This window comes from Leucoraja erinacea, chromosome 3, assembly GCF_028641065.1.
Source record: "Leucoraja erinacea ecotype New England chromosome 3, Leri_hhj_1, whole genome shotgun sequence".
NCBI classification, from domain to species: Eukaryota; Metazoa; Chordata; class Chondrichthyes; order Rajiformes; family Rajidae; genus Leucoraja; species Leucoraja erinaceus.
In genome coordinates, this window is record NC_073379.1 from 41,477,116 (window position 1) to 41,499,980 (window position 22,865).

Consider the following 22,865-nt stretch of genomic DNA (forward strand, 5'->3'; position numbering starts at 1 on the left):
GTAGAGGTAGGTACAATTGCAGTGTTTGAAATACATTTAGACGTGTTCAGGTAGGTACAATTGCAGTGTTTGAAATACATTTAGACGTGTTCAATGTCTAGGTAAATGTTTTCAGTGGGATATGATCATATTGTAGTGCGTGGGTCTCAAATGAGGCAAGTAGTCCGCAGTTTGAGAAGCACTATACTTTATTTCCTCCCGGTTCAGGGGAAGACGAAACCAGGCAAAGATGGCACCCAAACCCTGCCTTTTATACCCTCCGGCTAAGGACCGCCTCCGGACTGCACCACTCCTGTGCCGAGGGGTTCGGCAGTATAATGGGACGACCCTTAGGAGCCGCCACAGGACCCCCCCCCAGAACCAGAGGCACAAAACGCACCGGCGGGCGCACGACCCGGCCGGCCCGCGTGCGGAAGTCAGCAGATCCCGGGGCTTGCGGGGGCGTAGGTGGAGGGACAGGTCGAGGGGCCGGCGGGAGGACAGGTGGAGTGACAGGTGGAGGGAGCCGTGAGGGGGGACGCCCTCGGGGCCGAGGTTGAGCAACCAGCACCGGCTGGTCAATGTCCAGGTGCGCCGGCTTCAAACGGTCAATCGAAACGGCCTCCGGCCGGCCCCCCATGTCCAGGACAAAAGTCGACTGCCCGTGTTCCAGCACCCGGAACGGGCCCTCGTACGGCCTCTGAAGTGGCGTCCGGTGGGCATCACGGCGCAGGAAGACGTATGGGCAGTCCGTGAGGGCCATTGGCACGTGTGGGCGAAATGACCCATGGCGGGATGTCGGGACGGGTGCGAGCCTGCCAACTCGCTCGCGAAGGCGTTGAAGGGTGGAGGAGGGCGTTTCCTGCTGCTCCGGCGCCGACGGCACGAACTCCCCGGGCACTGTGAGTGTCGACCCGTACACCAGCTCCGCCGATGATGAGGCCAAGTCCTCTTTGGGAGCAGTCCGGATGCCCAGCATGACCCACGGCAACTCGTCCATCCAGTCCGGGCCGGTGAGCCGTGCCTTCAATGCCGCCTTCAGCTGCCGGTGGAACCTCTCCACCAGACCGTTAGCCTGCGGGTGGTAAGCCGTGGTGTGGTGCAGCTGCACCCCCAGCAAGCGAGCCATGGCTGACCACAGCTCGGAGGTGAACTGTGGCCCCCGGTCGGAGGAGATGTGCGCCGGCACCCCGAAGCGAGCAATCCAGTGCGCGGACAACGCACGAGCACACGTAGCCGATGAGGTGTCAGCCAACGGAATGGCCTCCGGCCACTGCGTGAAGCGGTCCACCATGGTCAAAGGGTGGGTGATGCCCCGGGACGGTGGAAGGGGCCCCACAATGTCCACGTGGAGATGGTCGAACCGCCGGTGAGGTAGACCGAACTCCTGGAGAGGTGCGCGGACATGGTGCTGGATCTTTGCTGTCTGGCACGGGATGCAGGTGCGAGCCCAATGGGCAACTTGCTTGCGCAGACCGTGCCACATGAAGCGAGCTGCCACCAGTGCCGTTGTCGCCCGGATTGATGGGTGAGCCAGTCCGTGGATGACCTCGAACACTCTCCGGCGCCAGGTGGCAGGGACGATGGGGCGCGGCTGACCGGACGACACATCGCACAGGATTGTCATACCCCCAGGACCGAGAGGGACATCCTCAAGACGGAGTCCGGAGATGGCAGTCCGGTAGGTGGGCACCTCGTCGTCCGTGAGCTGTGCCGCCGCCAGAGCAGAATAGTCCAATCCGGGCGCCACCTCGAACACGGCATTTATAGCAGGGCGGGACAATGCGTCGGCCACCCGGTTCTCTTTCCCCTTGACGTAGCGGATGGCTGTGGTGTACTCGGAGATGTAAGCCAACTGCCGCTGCTGACGTGCGGACCAGGGGTCGGAAACCTTCTGCAGGGCGAAAGTGAGCGGCTTATGGTCGGTGTAGGCGGTGAACGGGCGGCCCTCCAGGAAGTAACGAAAATGGCGCACAGCCAGGTACAAAGCCAGGAGCTCACGATCGAACGCACTGTACTTGGTCTGCGCGCGGTTGAGGTGCCGACTGAAGAAGGCCAGAGGCCGCCAAACTCCGCCCGTCAGCTGCTCCAGTACAGCACCAACTGCCGACTCCGAGGCATCCACAGTGAGAGCAGTCGGGGCATCTTCCCGCGGGTGCACCAGCAGCACGGCCCGAGCAAGGGCCTCCTTCGCGCCGTCGAAAGCTGCCTCCGCCTCGTGGGTCCACTCAACGCTCTTCTGCTGCCCACCCGCCAGAAGTTGATACAGGGGCCGCATGATGTGGGCCGCGGATGGCACGAAACGATGGTAGAATGCCACCATGCCGACAAATTCCTGCAGGCCACGCACCGTGCGTGGGCGGGGAAACCGACGGACGGCGTCAACCCTGTCAGGTAGGGGAACCGCGCCCTGCGCAGTCACGCGGTGGCCGAGAAAGTCAATTTCGTTGACCCCAAAACGGCACTTGTCCAGGTTGATGGCCAAACCATGCTCGCTGAGCCGCTGACAGAGCTGTCGAAGGTGAGCGCAGTGTTCCTGCTGCGAGCGGCTGGCCACCAGGATGTCGTCCAGGTACACGAACACGAATTCGAGGTCACGACAAACCCCGTCCATGAGGCGCTGAAAGGCCTGTGCGGCGTTCTTGAGGCCGAACGGCATCCGAGTAAACTCGTAAAGCCCGAATGGCGTGATGATCGCTGTCTTGGGTACGTCATCCGGGTGAACCGGGATCTGGTTATAACCCCGCACCAGACCCACTTTCGAAAAAAATGTGGCCCCAGCCAAATGGGCCGTGAAGTCCTGGATGTGGGGTACGGGGTATCGATCCGCTGTTGTTGCAGCGTTCAGCCGTCGGTAATCCCCACAAGGTCACCAGCCCCCGCTTGACTTAGGGACCATGTGGAGTGGGGACGCCCAAGGGCTGCTCGAAGGGCGGACGATCCCCAAGGCCTCCATCATGCGGAATTCCCGCCGTGCCAGACGCAGTTTATCTGGGGGCAGTCGTCGTGCTCGTGCATGGAGGGGTGGGCCGGTAGTCGGGATATAATGTACAACTCCGTGGCTGGGGGTTGCTGAATGAAACTGCGGAGTGAGAATGTCCGGGAACACAGCCAAGATTCGTGCGTATCGGGAGTCCACGGACGCCAGTGGCCGTCCCACCGGTTGACCCAAGCGCAACGTGATCGGCTCCATTGTAGTGGCGTTGACCAAACGCTGACGCCCGACGTCCACCATGAGGGAATGCGTCCGGAGAAAATCGGCCCCGAGCAATGGTTGGGAGACGTCGGCAACGGTAAAGTTCCATGAAAAATGGCAGGAGCCGAGCACGATGGGAACCATGCGCAGTCCATATGTGCGGATGGGGCTGCCGTTCGCCGCGGTGAGGACGGGCCCCCGCTTACCGGAACGAATGTCGGCCAGCGAAGGGGGCAGGACGCTGAGCTCCGCACCTGTATCCACGAGGAAGCGAGTCCCGGAGCGCCGATCCCAAGCGAAAAGGCGGTGAATTTGGCCGGCCACCGCGGGGACTATTGGCAGCCGGCCCAGGCGTTTCCCGGAAACGTGCACGGCTGGCGGCATTGTCGTGCTGCAGCACCCCAGCGCTGATGGAAATAGCACCAGCTCCTTGTGTTCGTGCTATTTGGAGCTTGCCTGCCCCTGCTGGTGGTACCTGCAGCTTGCTGGCGCTGGACTGCAGGTGCAGTACCCCTCACTGCCGCTGGGGGTAATCGAGCGGGCCGTCGGGCTGGAGCTGTCACTCCTTCCACAGCTCCCCCGCCCCACCGGAGGAAATCGGGAGCTGCTGGGGTGACGTCATCGGGGTTCCTGCCGACGGCCAGCGCGTTGACGTCACCGGCGTGCCTGCCGACGGCCAGCGCGTTGACGTCATCCGGGCGCGTCGACCTGAGCGCGACCTCGTCTCTGCTGACGCCCAGCGCGCTGACGTCATCAGGGCGCGCCAACCACATGGCGTCGGCGCGCCTCCCGAGGGCCCGAAGATCAGCAAACGAGGCGTCGGTGAGTTGCAATCGAATGTAGGCCGGCAGCAGATGCAGGTAAGTGTACTCAAACAACAGGCACGGCGTGTGCCCGTCTAATAATGCCACCATTTCCTTTAGGAGGGTAGATGGCCGCCGGTCGCCCAGGCCCCCCATATGCAGGATCCTACCTGCCCGCTCCATCCTACTTAGTCCGTAAATTTGGAGCAGGAGTTGTTTCAGGCCGAGATATTTATCATTGTCCGGGGGGGCTGCGAGGAAGTCCGATACTTCTTCCACCGCATCCTGGTCGAGGGCTCCCACCAGGTAATAGAAGCGGGTGGCATCGACCGTGATGCCCCGCAGGTTGAACTGGGCCTCCGCCTGCTGGAACCAGATGTGTGGCCGTGTGGTCCAGAAGCTGGGCAGTTTCACGGAGACCGCGTCCAGAGATAGGGTCGGGCTGGCGTGTGAGGAGGTAGGGCTTTGTTCGGTCTCCATCATGATGCCAATGGAGCGTCGGGGGTCACCAATGTAGTGCGTGGGTCTCAAATGAGGCAAGTAGTCCGCAGTTTGAGAAGCACTATACTTTATTTCCTCCCGGTTCAGGGGAAGACGAAACCAGGCAAAGATGGCACCCAAACCCTGCCTTTTATACCCTCCGGCTAAGGACCGCCTCCGGACTGCACCACTCCTGTGCCGAGGGGTTCGGCAGTATAATGGGACGACCCTTAGGAGCCGCCACAATATGACCAATCACAGGCAAATGGGACCAGCTCAGATTGATATTTTGTTTGCATGGATGAGTTCGGCCAAAGGGCCTGTTTGTGCGCAGTGCAACTCTATGACTATGCTGAATGACAAATGTTGTCAATGCAGCTTCATTGGCATATTCCATCCTCACGTTCTCATGATATTAAAAAGCAACACTTGAAATACAATTTCTGTTACGTAGGCAATAAAGTGCAACTAATTTGCACACAGCAATGATCCTGAAATAGTAACGACCAGTTAATCCAGTTCAGGTGTTGTTGGTAGAGGCAGAAATTATAGTAAGGCCAACTGGAATACTGCCAGCTCCCTATCAAAAATACCGTGGGAATTTCACAACCTCCGGAACCACAAAGAACAGACAGAACTCAACCGAACCTCCTCTTTGGACAAATTGCACCTTGGGCAGTGTCATGATTCCCTCAGTACAGCACGAAAATAGAGACTAGATGGAGATGTTTGATGTGTATGTGGACCTGTGCCTGAAATAAAGCTTTAATAATAATTTAATAATAATAATAATAATAATATGCAAAGTCTGGAGAGGAATGTAAATCTATAGAATGTATCTCATAGAGGTGGCAGTGCTATGAATTAAGAAGTGCTGAGAGCAGGTCATCACATTGTTCTACATTTCAGAACCAGAGTGCTTGCCTGCCATTCTACAAACACAATATTCACTAAGACCATTTGACACTGGGTTAGGGTTAGAATAGATACTGATGGGTATCTAGTATTGAATAGATTTAGCTGGACTAAAAGGCTGGTTAGTTTAATTTCTATGCTGCTGATTTGTAGAGCCGCAAGACTACAGTTCGATGCGAAACAGTCTCATCTTTTATGGAAGATGGAAGGGATGAGGATGGCAATTCCAAGACATGGTCCAAGAAGCACAATGCATCAATAATGTAGACTGTCACAATATTTGGGGGAAGGGAGGGCAGTGTAAAGAACAGGTCCTTCATCTGTGCAACCTGCCTTTGCTTCCAGTACAATACTCTAGGTCGCGAGATAAGTAGGAATTGATTCATCAATTAAAAATAAAGGTTAATCAGCAATGTGAGTATACAATACAAAAAATTGGAGTCAGGGTAATGGTGGGCTTGCTGCTGTTACGGATAAGACCGGGCAATCTGCTTAAATACAAACATTATAAATGCAGGGAATTCTTAGTTACCAGGGAGCAGTTGTGGGCAAGTAATATTTGCTGCTGAATAATGCATGGTGAGTGAAGTTTAAAGCAGTTGAAACTAACTGCAAATTGATTGGGAAGCCAGCTAGAGGACCCAAGGAAATGGCAAATCCTGAATTGATACAGGCAATGATGAGGAATTTAGACGAGGGAACTGACACACCAGCGGGATTAGACAAACTCAATCAGATTCTTTCCCATTTGAATGTATCAAACAACTGAGATGTCTTTCGTGCACCATACTTACTGATGTAGGGAGCCATGCCTGGATCCAGCGTGGTGATCATCGACTCAACAGAATGCTTTGTTTTGTCCAAAACTGATTTCACAACGGAGTTCCCTGCCACACCCTAAAACCAATGAGTCAAAAGCAGTTTATTTGAGCAGCAGATGCTGGTTTACCAAAAAAAACCACAAATGCTGGAGTAAGTCATTTGAAATTTACTTTAGCACATACCTTTCCTGAAATGTTTCATCAACTAAGGCACTAATTTATTCTCCAGTAACCAATTTAACCAAATTAATGGAGAGTCGAGGACTAGAGGTCATAGCCTCAGGATTAAAGAACGCTCTTTTAGGAAGATGAGGAGAAATTTCTTTAGTCAGACGGCGGTGAATCTGTGGAATTCTTTGCCACAGAAAGCTGTGACGGCCAAGACAGTGGATATTTTAAAGGCCGAGATAGATAGATTCTTGATTAGTACGGGTGTCAGACGTTATGGGGAGAAGGCAGGAGAATGGGGTTAAGAGGGGGAGATAGATCAGCCATGATTGAATGGCAGACTAGACTTGATGGGCCGAATGGCCTACTCATGACCTCCTGGTATTTATAAATACTGCAACTGCCATAGAACTACAACGAGATACTTCAGCCCATGTCAAGATGATACATACAAGCAAAAGATGGTTCTGTTTATTATGACTTTAGTGAATCTTTTAATGCAGCAAAATGCTGCATTGATTTGACTTTCTATTTTCTCACTCAGCTGCTACCTTTCCCTGAAGAAAAATGATTCCCAGTGTTATCAGCCTTTTCTTCCAGTTCACAGAAATCACAGAGGATTGATGATCTCTTGGTCTGTATAGATTTGCAAAGCATTTTTCCTCATTGAAATAAAATCAACTTTATCAAACAATTAGCTATCTACTGGGGGTATTTCTACTAAGATACATACTCCCCTGCTAATAACAGGAATGTTTGTGCAAATTATATTCACCAGTAACATTCAGAATGTCCAATATAATGGAGCAGGACTGACAGTATAACAAATAATTGCTTGTAGCGAGGATTTCTACCAGTTATTCAGGATTTCTGCTGTTTCTTTTATGAACTAAATAAGGTCTATAATCATGAATCAATACAGCTGCATCTGAAACAAGTGGAATATTAAAGACAACATAACCAGCAAATTAAACTAAGCAGTAGATGATTTTCATTTCTGGTTGCTAAGCAAATATTGATATACAGTGGACATTCTCAGTGGTTTCAATATTTCTATTTTGCTATGATCCTACACATAAAGAAACCTAGTAGCATGATTGAAAAGATCTGCTTGTCAGCACATTGCCTAACAGCCCAGCAAAACCAAGTTTCCTGAATTTCAACCATGAAATTAGAATCCAATTCCTGCCTAATTTGTTACAAATCTCTCACTAGCTACAAGGATTCCAAATGAAACTACTCTAGATGCATTTGGGCTATTCTTTGTATGCAGTTTATGGGTAAGAAACCATCATACTGAAACAAAGAGTTACAGAGTCAGACAGCATGGAAACGGGCCCCTTCGGATCAACTTGCCCACGTCAACAATCATGCCCCATCTAAACTAGTCCCACTTGCATGCATTGGCCCATAGACATAGAAAATAGGTGCAGGAGTAGGCAATTCGGCCCTTCAATTAAGCACCGCCATTCAATATGATAATGGCTGATCATCCAACTCAGTATCCTGTACCTGCCTTCTCTCCATACCCCCTGATCCCTTTAGCCACAAGGGCCACATCCAACTCCCTCTTAAATAAAGCCAATGAACTGGCCTCAACTACCTTCTGTGGCAGAGAATTCCAGAGATTCACCACTCTGTGTGAAAAATGTTTTCCTCATCTTGGTCCTAAAATATTTCCCCCTTATCCTTAAACTGTGACCCCTTGTTCTGGACTTCCCCAACATCGGGAACAATCTTCCTGCATCTAGCCTGTCCAACCCCTTAAGTTTCTATAAGATCCCCCCCTCAATCTTCTAAATTTCTAGCGAGTATAAGCCGAGTCTATCCAGTCTTTCTTCATATGAAAGTCCTGACATCCCAGGAATCAGTCTGGTGAACCGTCTCTGTACTCCCTCTATGGCAAGAATGTCTTTCTTCAGATTAGGAGACCAAAACTGTATGCAATACTCCAGGTGTGGTCTCACCAAGACCCCGTACACTGCAGTAAAACCTCCCTGCTCCTATACTCAAATCCTTTTGCTATGAATGCTAACATACCATTCGCTTTCTTCACTGCCTGCTGCACCTGCATGCCTACTTTTAATGACTGGTGTACCATGACACCCAGGTCTCGTTGCATTTCCCCTTTTCCTAATCGGCCACCATTTAGATAATAATGTCCCTGTAAACCTGCCTGATCCATGTCTTATCCAAATGTTTGTTAAAGATTGTGATGGTCCCTGCTTAGCTCTACAAGATGCCATAGTGGCATATGGTTTGAAAGAATGGTTCGACAAATTTTGGTTCAAAACATTGGAAACCAACATGGGAATATATTATGATAACTGGGAGCAAAATTATATTTACTTGAAGAGATTGCCACAAAATTAATTATTTCTTTCAATTACTTTTAATGACAAAAATCAAATATAGACAAAGAGAATATATTCAACCCTCATGATCTGCATCCTAATTCAATCCACGAGTAGCATATTATACCATCACCTGGTAAAATTCTATCAATCTCAGATTCAAAATTATTATTTTATTCAGGATCTGGGTATCATTGGCAAGGTTGGTATTTGTTGCCCATCCCTGAATGGCATCGGACTGACTGGCCTGTATTTAAGAGACAATCACATTCAAGTCATATATTGGCCAGACTATTAAATTATGAGAGATTTAATCCCGTGAAGCACAGTAGTAGATGGGTTGGGTTTTTGCAACAATCCAGTACTTTTTCGGTCATTATCAACATATTTTTGTATTCCAGATTGTTAACAAAATGATGAAAATTCAAATCAGATATTTTGCTTATCAGTCTAGACTTTTGGATTAATGGTCTTGTAAGATAGCCCCTGCACTTACTTGGAAGCATGGGCCATAATTGGGAACAGAGGAGTTATATGATGGCATGGGCCACATGGGTCGCATGTAGTGGTGTTTCCTAACATCTCTACTATATAGTCCTGGCTCTTATTGTAATATCCTCTTCCACTCGTGGAATTTTATTTTAATCTCTCTTCACCCCTGTTATGTTTTGTCCCAAACCCTCAAACTATTAAATTCAACTATTCCTCAACCTTCTCTGAACCAGGGAAACTAACCGTAATTGATCTAATCTCACAACATAATCCAGTTTTTTGATAGTTTACTCGCCATTCCGCACTGTACTCCACCCCATGAAACAACATTTTGCCCAAGTTTCTGTGCTCAGATTGTCCTGTGTCATTTAAAGTGTTAGCTGTGACTCAATGGGTGACTGTCGGGGTGCATTAAGGTTTTGAGTTCAAGACCCACTTGAAATTTGAGCTCAAAAATCAAGGCTGACAGTCTGCTGCAGTTCTCAAGGAGTTTACATTCAAAAATCCATTAGCTTAAAAAAAATAGGTGGGGGATTATTCCAATATATTGGCCAAACAGTATAACTAAACAGATTTATCTGATCATTATCAAACTGTTATGTGCAGGAGTCTTTCATTGGCTGCAGAACGCAAGGGGGGGGGGGGGGGGGGGGGGGGGGGTAATGAAAGAAAGGTAATAGGCAATACATGTGAAATATTTTTTTCTCTTTAAACAAGATTTCCGTGGAGCTACTGCAATAGATTCTTCCCTTTATAATCTTGCCATCAACTATAAAAATAAAATTCTTCAGGGGGGGCTGAAGTGCCTCTTTGCACTGATGATTAAATATACATTAAATCATAATTATATTTATATTGGAGGTTAGAGAAGTGAAACCAAAAGAGTGACAGGAATTACATTATTGAGGCCTACCTTAAAGAAGCCCCATAATCCGCCTCCAGCACCACTTTGGTCATAGTGTGCAGACATCCTGGGGTCCTCAGGTTCCACTGGGAAAGTAATGGAGGAGCCACTTCCAGCAGGAGTAGGGGCCTGAGTCATGGCACCTGGAACAACTCCTGCCAATAATAAATAAAGTGAGTGACCAACACTGCTCTGTCCATATTTGGCAGAAACATGCCATAGCAATAACAGTTAAATAAAACACTTTACATTAATTAACATTTAGCATGTATACACATTTTTCTGACTTCCTGCTCCCTGACAATTGCCACATGCATTTATATTTAGATATTATCTACCTATCTATATGTCTCTATCATATGTGTCTATCTGTTTGTAGACAGGGCAGGATGCAATGCTCAAAACATTGGAAACACGTTAGTGGAGTGCTTTTTCATTAAAAGACAGAGAAAGTAATCTTTCTCGGATGTTGAATAGCAAGCAATATAGTCAGCTTGCCATCATGGCCAGAACCAACGTTTAAAATTGGAGTCAGAGAACCTGGAGGACACCACAAAATCCATATTAGCTACAAGATTCTGGAAGATGTGAAGGCGAGTAGGAACAGTAAAGTAGTGAGGCATTCTTACTCTCTCCTCCTTCAACACAATAACATTATGCTGTTATAATTAATTGTTAGAATACTGATAGTGGTTCAAATGGTCTTTTTTTTATTTTAAGGAGCAAGAACAAGTTAAACTTATGGTGAATATTGTTTAACAATTTAAGCTATATAATGGCATCTATACAAAACTTTCTAAGTAAATGTAAGTCAGTCTCTATTTGCAGACATAACATTGAAATAAAATCACCACCTGTGCCAGATGCAGAAAAAATTGGCATCAACGGGGTTTGTGGAGATCTCCCAGCATGGCCTCGAGTGATGTCGTAGTTTGCAGACATGGAGAACCCAGTGGTGGGTGGACCTGCTGGAGGTGCAGAAAAGGCAGGACCAGCAGGAGGGCCCATAGAAGGCATCGAAGGAGGAAAGCCATAAGCTGCAGCACCAGAATGACCAGCAGCTGGATGAATAGGGGATGCAACAGCAGTTAGGGGTGTAGAGGACCTAACAGGTGGCATGTGGGTTCTAGAATGAGGAGGTGTCGAAAAGACTTGGGGAGACATGGCTGAAATGGAGGTAGTAATGGGATTAGGTAAAGTGCTAGGTAGAACTGGACAGATGTCAAAAGGGAAACAAAAGGTGAAAAAAAAAACATGATTAATGCAAATATTATTCACAGTATTATTGTCCACAATAATAATAATAGCTGTTTAGCAGATAAAAATATCAATACTGCAGAACCCGTGGCACCATAAAGTGAACAGTGGTGCACAACACCACATTTCCATTCAGTATGATGCAGCATTACATTAACATAATTAGAAACATTCCATTTTAGAGTTCATGACTTAGAATAAATGTTTAACTTCATTTTTGATTTTACTACAGATGCAAATTATTTGGCTGTGATTTAATAGTGGCAAATGGAAAACATAGCCTCACATTGAATTTGTTAGATATATTCAAATCTTGTAATTTATTTTGTGACGCTCCCTGATGAATCTCAGTAACTTTGCTGATTAAAATTAATTACGCCTCGTGAGGAAATTCAGTGTTCCATGTTTCTGAAAATTCACCAGTAGTAGTAGTAGGAACTTTTTGTTCAGCATTAAAGTGTCACATCAAATTTTCAAAACCACATCTAAACAGCTTGATAAAAATAACTTATTCCAAGATGTTCATAAAGGCAATGTGATCAATAAATTGGCCCTTTGCAATTATACTAATTTTCACCTAAAGCCATCTACAATGTTCAATTTTCTTGTCTGCTTTCAGGTTTTTTTCCCTTCCAAATATTTAAATTCCCTTTTAAAATGTTAGTGTAGATGTCTTTACAATAAATCCACAACAAATTTCAGGTAGTCCTTGCTTTCTCCTTCCTTCCCCTCCCCTTCCCAGCTCTCCCACAGCCTACTGTCTCCGCCTCTTCCTTTCTTTTTCCCACCTCCCCCGACATCAGTCTGAAGAAGGGTCTCGACCCGAAACATCGCCTATTCCTTCGCTCCATAGATGCTGCCTCACCCGCTGAATGCCTCCAGCTTTTTTGTCTCCCTTCGATTTTTCCAAAATCTGCAGTTCTTTCTTAAATATAATGTCAACAAAATTTTCCCCAGAAAAACACCCAAAAACTTTCAGGTACTACAAAAGCTGCAAATCATGTTTCCCCTTATAGATTGTTAAAGCTTGGTCCTTCCTATTTTATTAGGACTAATTTTTTGATAAAAAATATATCATTTAGAAATAGGTACCACACATGAAACTGAAATGTGAAGCAGCAATACCTGTTGAAATTGGAGGGTTGCTTGGTGTCATGGTAGTATTTGGTGGTGGGGTTGTGGGAGGTGTTGTCTCAATCCCACTTTCCTCCATCATCTTTTGTTCGTTTGACCACAATATACTGTAAGTAAATTACAGTCACATTTCACAACTTAAAACGGAATCTCAAGATTGCTGGTCAAGAAAACAATTTGCCCCTATTTTTCAACAATGAGTAATTGTAATCATAATTGATTTTATTAGCCAAGTATGAAAACAAAACATGTAAATCATATGAGGAATTTGATTTGCCATACATTCATACCAAAAAAGCAACAAAACACGCAACCACATAAACATTTTAACATAAAATCCATCATAGTGGCTCCTCCACTCTCGTCACTGTGATGGAAGGCAATAAAGTCTTAGCTTTTCCTCCTTTTTCTTCCACATAGGGGGGAGTCGAATCGCCCCTAGTCGGGGCGATTGAAGCTCCCATGATCGGGGCAGTTGACGCTCCTGTGGCTTGGAGCTCCCGAAACCGGTCGCTAACATGAGACCGTGAGCTCTACGATGTTAAGTCCGCAGGCTCCCGTGGTTGGAGCATCTGAGGTCGATCCTTGGCAAAGGGACCGCCAGCTCCGAGATGTTAAATCTGCAGGCTCCCGTGGTTGGAGCTCCCAAGGTCGATCCCTAGCAAGAGGCCGCCAGCTCCACGATGTTAGGCCGGGGTGCAGACGGTGATACGATAAGGAAAAGTTGTATCGCCATCAAGGAAAGAGATAAAAAAAGGTTCCTCCACCCCTCACATAATACAAAACTAAAGATACACTAAAACAACAGGCTAAAAAACTATGAAGAGCAAAAGGGACGAGACAGACAGTTGGCGAGGCAACGATTGTACGGCGCCAGACCTTGGCGTTCAAAATATCAATCCAGAGATATTTGCAAAAGTATCCCACCTTACACAATATATTAGGTTGAGGGACTGGGAAACCTTCATTAAATGAAATCGATAACAGGGTTTGAGAGTAAATAAGGTAAACTTTCTCTAGAGCAGTAGTTCTTAACCTGGGTGTTGGCACCTCCATGCGGGGTCATTTGGGGCTTTACCGGGGACATGAAGGGGTCATAAATAAAATATCCATTTGTTAAGCCCATTTTTAGGAATCTGACAAAGGTACATGCCACATACAGTATTTTGTTCGCGTATGTCAAAAAGGTTATGAACCACTGCTCTAGAGACATGAAGGCAATTGTTTGAATGATGAATTTAGCATTTATACCTGCAGGATATGGCGATGAGTCACCTACTGGATGAAAAAGTGGTGGCTGCATTTTCAACAGTAAAACCAAATCAAATTTGATAAATTGATAATGAAATATGAATAGACCCTAGGAATGGGGAGGTCATTTGAGAGCTTTCTCAAAATCCAGATAAATTGACAAAAAATACCTTTCGGTACAGCATGGTCAGTGACATCTTGAAACAATGGCCCTTCTGAACACTGAAGTATTTTCTGTCCCCCACTACCCATGCAAAAACACTGCAGGTTGTCATCAGCTTTACTTTGTTTTATCGCTTATCAAGAATAACACCAAATACTTTTACAGCACTCATAGCACTCATAACCTACAAACCTGCATGTCTTTCGAGTGTGGGAGGAAACCGGAGCAGCCAGAGAAAGCCTACGCGACACAAACTCTGTACAGACAGCACCCAAAGTCAGGATAGAAGCCGGGTCTCTGGCACTGTCAGGCTGCAACTCTACTGCTGCGTTACTATGCCGCCCTTAGCTTGAAACATTTGTTAGATTCCCATAAGGCAGGTCATTTGTAAAGCGGGGAGCCCTTGTACCTAGCCTCACTGATGTTAAACTACAGTTTAAACTAGACTAAGTGGGACCCGTTGGGTCCCATGTTCACATGGGAGGGCTGGTCCCCCAACGCAAAATTCTACCTCCCCACCAATTCCAATATTGGTGGCCAGTGGGGTGGGGGGGCCTTACTGGAGCGCTAGTATGGGTGTTGTGGGCTGAAGGGACTGGTTTCCAGAGGACTAGTATGGACATTGTGGGCCAAATGGATTCTTGGGGTGGCAGCTCAGTCACTCAAGCCTGATGTGCTGGCAGCTCACTCACGGCTGGTGGGCTGGCAGTTGACTCATGGCTATTCCTTAAAATTCCATTTCAAGCAGGGTGCAAGGCCACCAAATTCAGGTGCAGTTTCCTACCTCTTCAAGCAGGGTGCAAGGCCACCGAATTCAAGTGCAGTTTCATACCACTTCAAGCAGGGTGCAAGGCCACCGAATTCAAGTGCAGTTTCAAGTGTAGTTTCATACCACTTCAAGCAGGGTGCAGGGCCACCAAATTCAAGTGCAGTTTCATGCCATTTCAAGCAGGGTGCGAGGCCACCAAATTCAAGTGCAGTTTCATGCCACTTCAAGCAGGGTGCAAGGCCACAAAATTCAAGTGGAGATTCATGCCACCAAGCAGGGTGCAAGGCCATCAAATTGAAGTGCAGTTGTACAGAGCCCTAGTGAGACCACACTTGGAGTATTGCGTATAGTGTTGTGTACAGTTTTGGTCCCCTAATTTGAGGAAGGACATTCTTGCTATTGGGGGATTGCAGCATAGGTTTACAAGGTTAATTACCGGGCTTGTACACTCTGGAGTTTAGAAGGATGAGAGGGCATCTCATTGCAACATATAAGATTGTTAGGGGTTTGGACACGCTAGAGGCAAGAAACATGTTCCCGATGTTGGGGGAGTCCAGAACCAGGGGCCACAGTTTAAGAATAAGGAGTAAGCTATTTTGAACGGAGACGAGGAAACACTTTTTCTCACAGAGATTGGCGATTCTGTGGAATTCTCTGCCTCAGAGGGCGGTGGAGGCGGGTTCTCTGGATGCTTTCAAGAGAGAGCTAGATAGGGCTCTTAAAAATAGCGGAGCTAGGGGATATGGGGAGAAGGCAGGAACGGGGTACTGATTGGGGATGATCAGCCATGATCACATTGAATGGTGGTGCTGACACGAAGGGCCGAATGGCCTACTCCTGCACCTATTGTCAACAACCATTTGCAGTGCAGCGTTTCAAAGCAACCACCACCAACAACCATTTGCAGTGCAGCGTTTCAAAGCAACCACCACCAACAACCATTTGCAGTGCAGCGTTTCAAAGCAAACACGGCCAACAACCATTTGCAGTGCAGCATTTCAAAGCAACCACCACCAACAACCATTTGCAGTGCAGCATTTCAAAGCAACCACCACCAACAACCATTTGCAGTGCAGCATTTCAAAGCAACCACCACCAACAACCATTTGCAGTGCAGCATTTCAAAGCAACCACCACCAACAACCATTTGCAATGCAGCATTTCAAAGCAACCACCACCAACAACCATTTGCAGTGCAGCATTTCAAACCAACCGCATTTCATTTTGAAACCATATTAAGGGCACTCACAGTTGAGTTAACATTTGTTCAGTGTTATTCACAGCACAGAGCGACGTGACCCTCTCGCTTCCTCCATCTTGCAGAGAATAACTGAGGCACAACACTTCCGGGTTTTATAGTCCCTCCCCCTCCCACCAGCAGGAGCAGCAGAGAGAATCTCAACATTTTTTTTAACATTAATAACTTTTTTATTTTTCATCGATGGGGAAAATCCTCTTGTCCTGCGCAGCGGAGGGGGACTCTGAGTAAGATGGCCAAAAATCACAGCCGTAAGTGGCAGCATCTTTTCTCAAATCATGAAACAGAAAACCAGGAAGTGGTCAAGATCAGACTTTTAGTAATATAGATAACAGTAAATTTTATATTATAAAAGTTTGGATAAGTTTGTGCAAATTTTAAAATGAAGGTTGATCCTTTATGGGACTGACTTATTGGACGTTGGATCCGGGATTCTGTTAGCGAGAGATGAGGCAAGTTCACCATGAAACCCACTATAAACCCTGCATGGTGAGTAACTACAGCATTCATTACGAAATACCCTGATCCTGCTAACAACGGAAAAGGAGACAATGGGTCTTGTTGGATGATTACCCATGCATGCATTATGACTCATTACCAGAACTATCAAACAAGCAGCAAGCTAATGCTTGGCTTGTGATGGGAAGGGTGACCCCCCCATCAGTTCCTTCAGCTGGAGTCAATTCCATCATGCTGCCCAGTATTCATTTCCTGTCATGTGTGTTTGCTGATAGAACATAGAATAATACAGCACAAGAACAGGCCATTCAGCCCACGATGTCTGTGTCAAACGTGATGCCAAGACCAAATGTCATCTGCCTAGTCATAATCCATATCCCTCCATATTCACATGCCCACACAAGGCTCTAAAATGTCACTATTGGATGCCTCTCCCAGCAATGTGTTACATTCATCACCCACTGTATAAAAAAAACTTGCCCCACACATTTCCTTTAAATCATGAATTTTCAGCCAGAGCAGTTACACCACACTATGATAAGTTGCCAATGAGCCATACTGCGACAAGCATCAAATGCTACTGGTAAATCACTGGTTTGGTGAAAGATGCACTTGCTGATTATGTCTGAGTCTTGGTTTCCTGGCATAGGGAGCTATCCACAACCAAATGATGTACAATGGCACATTCTAAGGTGCAGAGAGCAGTCCTGAACTACTATCTACCTCATTGGACACCATCAGTATCTTTCGTCAGTCTTCACTGTCTTTATCTTGCACTAAACATTTTCTCTTTATCATGTATCTGTACACTGTGGCTCAAATATAATCATGTATTGTCTCTCCGCTGACTGGTTAGCACGCAACAAAAGCTTCTCACTGTGCCTCGATACACGCAACAATAAACTAAACTCAAAGGACTCTATGTGTTGAGAGAAACACTGAAGCCTGTAGCAATTGTGCCAGCTACACTGAGGAAAAGCCTGAGTTTCGAGCCCTTCTGCTCCTGCACAGAGATACTAGGCACTGTCTACTAATCTCTCTCTAGTTTATTGACTGGTTGTATCACTGTCTGGTTCAGCAACTCAAATTCCCCAGAATGAAGAGATCAGAACATGTGGTGGACACGGCACAGTGATACTGATCAATTGAAGGAATCAATAGGAGTCACAGCCTCAAAATAGCTGCCAGCATCAACGACCCACACCACCCTAGCAACACTCTCGTTTCACTCCACCATTGAGAAGAACATATAGGAGTCTGAAAACCGTTACCACCAGAGCTCCTTCCCACCATCTATCAAGCTCTTGAACACTGCAAAACACTAACTAAACTATGAACAGTTTTTGATTACACAACAGAATATGGGCTTTTTTGCACTGGTGTTGAGGTTATTAATTTATTTAGTTTGTCAAAGTTTATTATGTTATCTGAGTTTGTGTTTGCCGGCCAGATATCTGCTCTGAAAGAACTTCATTGTTTCATTGTCGGTACATATGACAATTAAACACTCTTTACTCTCTTGAATGGTTGGAAATGGAAAACTGATGTTGTGTTGACAACCTACGTATTGCATGTGTTTGCAAAGATTTGCTCGGTGTGGTGACAAAGTCTCATATTGTACAACCGGATGTTTTATGATTCAAGGACATTTTTGGAAAGGGGGGGGGGGAAATCACCTGCTGCAATGCACGGTAAAGAAGGACTTTAGAAGAATTTGATGAATATGACACTATAACACGATACACTCCGCGGGAGGCATGGGGGCACAACAGGTAGAGCTGTTGCCTCAGCACCAGAGATCCAGGTTTGATTCTGACTTTGGGTGTTGTCTTTGCGCAGTTTGTACATTCTCCCTGTGACTGCATGGGGTTCCTCCCACATCCCAGACATGCAGGTTAGTAGGTTAATTGGCCTCTGTAAATTCCCTGCAGTGTAGGGTGGATGCAAAAGTGGGATACCATAGAACTAGTATGAATGGGAGATTGATGGTTGGCATGGACTAGATGGGCCAAAGGGCATATTTCCATGCTGTAATTCTAAACTGGACAGCTGGATAGGCAAATATTTGGCATCTTAGAGAAGAGGGTAAAACTCTTGCCAATTCATTATCGATATTCTGCACCACAGGTCGACTGCATCCACAATATGTACTATCTGTGAAAGCATTGCCCATTCCCAACACACCTACGAGCATGGTGGCAAAAATGAGATTGTGGGAACCATCCTCACATATCATTAGGTATATATTGCCATTGTTTCACAGGCACTAGGATAAGTATTGCAATCCCTCACATCAATAGTCAATAGACAATTGGTGCAGGAGTAGGCCATTCGGCCCTTCAAGCCAGCACCGCCATTCAATGTGATCATCCCCAATCACAGTACCCCATTCCTGCCTTCTCCCCATATCCCCTGACTCCGCTATCTCCGCTCTCTCTTGAAAGTATCCAGAGAACTAGCAGAGAATTCCAGATTCACAACTCTCTGTATCTCTTTATCAATATCTCAACAGGTTACTGCACCATTGATGGTTATTATTATTATTATTATTGGTGTTCTAAAGTTGCCCATATAACATCAAACACATCTACACTGCCACGTCTCTGTGGTTAGGAGGGTGGGACGACTCATCCTTCTATATTGCTTGAAATCAGCAATATTTACTGGGCTTGAGCAGCATTCAATCATATGATTTAAACAACCACTCCACACATAGATGACAGGCATAATAACATGCATCCCTTTAATGGCTTTCACCGATTCGGTGCATTTAGAAATGCTTTACAAAATAGCAGGATTTTTACATCAGCTTTCAGAAATACTTTTTAATCAATGACAACTGCTGTGTTGAAAGTGCAACAGCTAATTCGTGCACAACAGAAATGTGATATTAACAAGAAAACTTGTTATGTGATCGTACTGACTGGGACAAAAAAAAAAACGAGCCAAGGAGTGTGGCTCTGGTCTTCTTCCTGACAGTTTTAGCCCAGGTGCAATGTACCAAGCCAAAGGTGGGACCTCCATTAGGAAGCCACACTGGAAGTATTACCCTGAAGTGCTGCACCCGGGGCTTGAACCCACAACCCCCAGAGACTGCAAGGGAGGGAGGGAGGGAGGGAGGGAGCCCCGGGCAATGAGTGGGGTGGAACCTGGAACCGACTGCAGCCACCGTTGCCACGTCCCCTCGCCTGAATCCCCCCGGGAATAAGACCCATTCGGTTAGGAGTCCGAGGCCTTGGTCGGTGGCCCTTTCCCTTTCCCTTGCACTTCCCCCCAGTCGGACCCGGCGGCCGTGCCCTGGACACAGACCCCACAGACAGAACGACCGACAGAGCGGCCTCTTACCCGCCGCGCTCCTCCAGCCGCTGGGACCAAGATGGCCGCGTCACCACAGCAACGTCAGCGCCCGCCACGTCACCGATCGGCACGCCGGCCGGCCGTCAGACGTCATCGCGCACAGCGGCCGCCGAGCGGAGAACGCGACGTGTTAAAGACCCAGAGGGCAGACACTGGGGGGGGGAGGGGCAGGGGGAGGGGCACTGACACTGACACTGGCACTCAGCTGGACAGGCAGCATCTGTGGAGGGAAGGAACAGGAGACCCTTCTTCACACTGACAGGGGAGAGGTATGGATGGGTATTGAGTATAGAAGTTGGGAGATCGCGTTGCAGTTGTATAAGGCTATGGTGAAGCCGCATTTAGAGTATTACTAGACCAAGTGGGACCCGTTGGACCCCGTTCCCCCAACGCAATATTCCACCACTCACCCGTTCCCCCAACGCAACCCGTTTCCACCACTTCCCCATTCCCCCATTTCCCGTGTAACGTTTTGGCGTAGTTCCGGGAGCACATGGGCACGCACGCATGCAGAATCACAAACAAAATGAGAGTTTTAGTAATACACTAGACCAAATGGGACCCGTTCTGCCAACGCAACCCGTTCCCCCAACACAATATTCCACCACTCACCCATAGCCCCCCAACTGCGCAGGCGCAGCTCATTCCCCACAACAACATCCCCTCCCCCTCCTCTTCACCCTACCTCTTCTCTCCTCTCTCCTGCACTCCCTCCCTCCTTCCCTCACTTCTCCCTCCCTCTCCTTTTCCCTACCCTCAGTCGCTTCCTATCCTCAGTCACTCCCTCTCTCCCTCCATTATCCCTCTCCTCTCCCTACCCCCTGACCCATTGCGCCCCGTTCTCCCAACGCAATATTCCACCACTCACCTGTTCCCCCAACTTAACCCGTTTCCACCAATCACCCGTTCCATCATCGCCATCCGTTCCCCCAACGCAATATTCTACCACTCACCCATAGCCCCCAAATGTGCGATAGGGATCACAGCGGGTGCTGGTCACTGTTTGTTCTCCTCCGTCGGGATCAGAGTCTTCCCTTTCCGTTTGGCGACATCAGCAACATCTCCGACTCCGGGCTGGGCTGGGTCTCCGACTCTGGGCTGGACTGGGCTGGGTCTCCGATTCTGGGCTGGGCTGGGACTCCCATGCTGGGCTGCTGCTTGGAGCTGGGCTGTTGCTTGCGGCGGGGCTGCTTGGGGCAGGGCTGGGCTGCTTCAGGTCCCTCCGAAAGTCCGGTTGGAAACCTCAGCTCCAGTAAAGACACAATGGTGCAGGAAGGGGCAGACCGTCCCAGGGAGTGACAGGAGAAGAGAGTAATCCGCACGGCACCGACTGGCAGGAGAAGAGATCGATCTGCGCACGCGCATTTTATACGATTTTTAAACCTCGCTAACTTTTTCGACATTCAACCAATTGGAATGAAACTTGGTGCATTCGCTGCACAGAACAGTGAGTGAACTGGTGAAAAATCGTAGCGTTATCGCGAACCGTTTTTGCACAAATAGAAAGACTGCCAAACTGGAAGATAACAAGATCAGAGTTTTGGTTATGTATGGATAGATAGATAAATATGAGACCAAGTGGGACCCGTTGGGTCCTGCTCCCCCAACCCAATATTCCACTCTCTCCCTCTCTCTCTCTCTCTCTCCCTCTCTCTCTCTCCAGTGCAGGTCTCTCTCTCTCTCTCTCTCTCTGTCTCATCTCTCTCTCTCTCTCTCTCTCTCTCTCTCTCTCTCTCTCTCTCTCTCTCTCTCATCTCTGTCTCTCTCTCTCTATCTCTCTGTCTCTCTCTCTCTCTCTCTCTCTCTCTGTGTCTCTCTGTCTCTCTCTCTCTCTCTCTCTGTCTCTCTCTCTCTCTCTCTATCTCTCTCTCTCTCTCTCTCTCTCTCTCTCTCTCTCTCTCTCTCTCTCTCTCTCTCTCTCTCTCTCTCTGTCTCTTTCTCTGTCTCTCTCTCTCTCTCTCTCTATCTATACATCTGTCTCTTTATTTCTGTCTCTTTCCCTGTCTCTCTCTCCCCAGTAAAGAGGGAGAGGCCGAGGTTCCTCCCCGCGGGGCTGTTGGGGGGACGGACCAAGTGGTGCGGAGCCGGGGTAGGTCGCGGGCCTGGTGCCGCTCCTTGGGCCAGGGTCTGTCGGGGAAGACGTGCCGAGCTGAGCCGGACGACGGGGAGGGAGAAGGCCGTGGGCCTGGAGAAACAGTAAAATGGAATTTGAAGCGAGGAAAACAAGAAAGAAAATTTGGAAAGGCGTGCTGAGGACCCGTAGGGTGTCCTTTTGACACCATACAAGAAAGCGGGCAAAGTAAATAAAACCTCATGTTGGGGGTGGTGTCAGCGCTCCACGGAGGCAATCAATCGTCCCCACATGGGGTAGCGGCATCGGCGCCCAACCCCCCCCCCCAATCACACCCCCCACAAGGAGAATTCTGGATTTTTTTTTAATTCCACCCCTCCACAATGAAATGGGGATCTCGCCTCCCTCCTCCCCCAATCCTCGCTCACAAGGAAAACCACACAGGTGACAACCAAAGTCAACCTATATCCACCCGCGACAAGCTACGACAAGCAACGACCCTATCGGCGACAACTGAAGACAATTCAGTCGCCGGTACCTGTCGCTGGTTGATGTGGGTGTCACCTGGCAACAACCTATATGTCAGTACATACGGAAGAGGAAGACAAGCACAGTCGGCGAAAGGTTTTGAGCATTTCAAAATCCAGCGGCGACCAGAAAAACGTTACGACTCTTTAGGCGACAGGCGTCACCCCGCGACCATGTGAAAACAGCCTTGTCGCCTGTCGTTGCCAAAAAAAAGCACCAAGGTGGGACAGGGGCATAAGGTGGTGCAAAACATTTAGCACTATCATGTACCGTTTTGGCGTAGTTCCGGAATCACTCGAACAGACAAACAGACACGCACGCTCACTGACACGCATAGAAACAACCAAGATTAGAGTTTTAGTAATATTAAAGGGCAAGTGGGACCCGTTAGTTCCCTGTCACACAGGAGGCCTGATCCCCCAATGCAACCCGTTCCCCCAACGCAATATTCCACCACTCATCCATAGCCCCCACGGGAGGCCTGGTCCCCCAACGCAACCCGTCCC

The 22,865-nt window shown here is 47.9% G+C and overlaps 1 protein-coding gene across 2 annotated transcripts in view; it reads right to left on the reverse strand.

The window, feature by feature from the left end:
- prrc1 (proline-rich coiled-coil 1) overlaps nt 1-19,861 on the reverse strand; it is a 36,102-nt gene extending 16,241 nt beyond the window's left edge. Inside the window, exons 1-5 of one of the 2 annotated variants that reach the window (XM_055632518.1) lie at nt 19,749-19,861; nt 12,495-12,610; nt 10,967-11,323; nt 10,122-10,264; nt 6,168-6,270 (exon numbers count right to left, since the gene is read on the reverse strand). In XM_055632518.1, the coding sequence (XP_055488493.1) occupies nt 6,168-6,270; nt 10,122-10,264; nt 10,967-11,323; nt 12,495-12,585 (694 nt within the window). In that variant the 5' untranslated portion in view covers nt 12,586-12,610; nt 19,749-19,861. Of the gene's footprint in view, nt 1-6,167; nt 6,271-10,121; nt 10,268-10,966; nt 11,324-12,494; nt 12,611-19,748 lie in introns of both variants that reach the window. The other variant, XM_055632515.1, reaches the window with a different exon arrangement.
- Between the last annotated feature and the right edge of the window lie 3,004 nt (nt 19,862-22,865).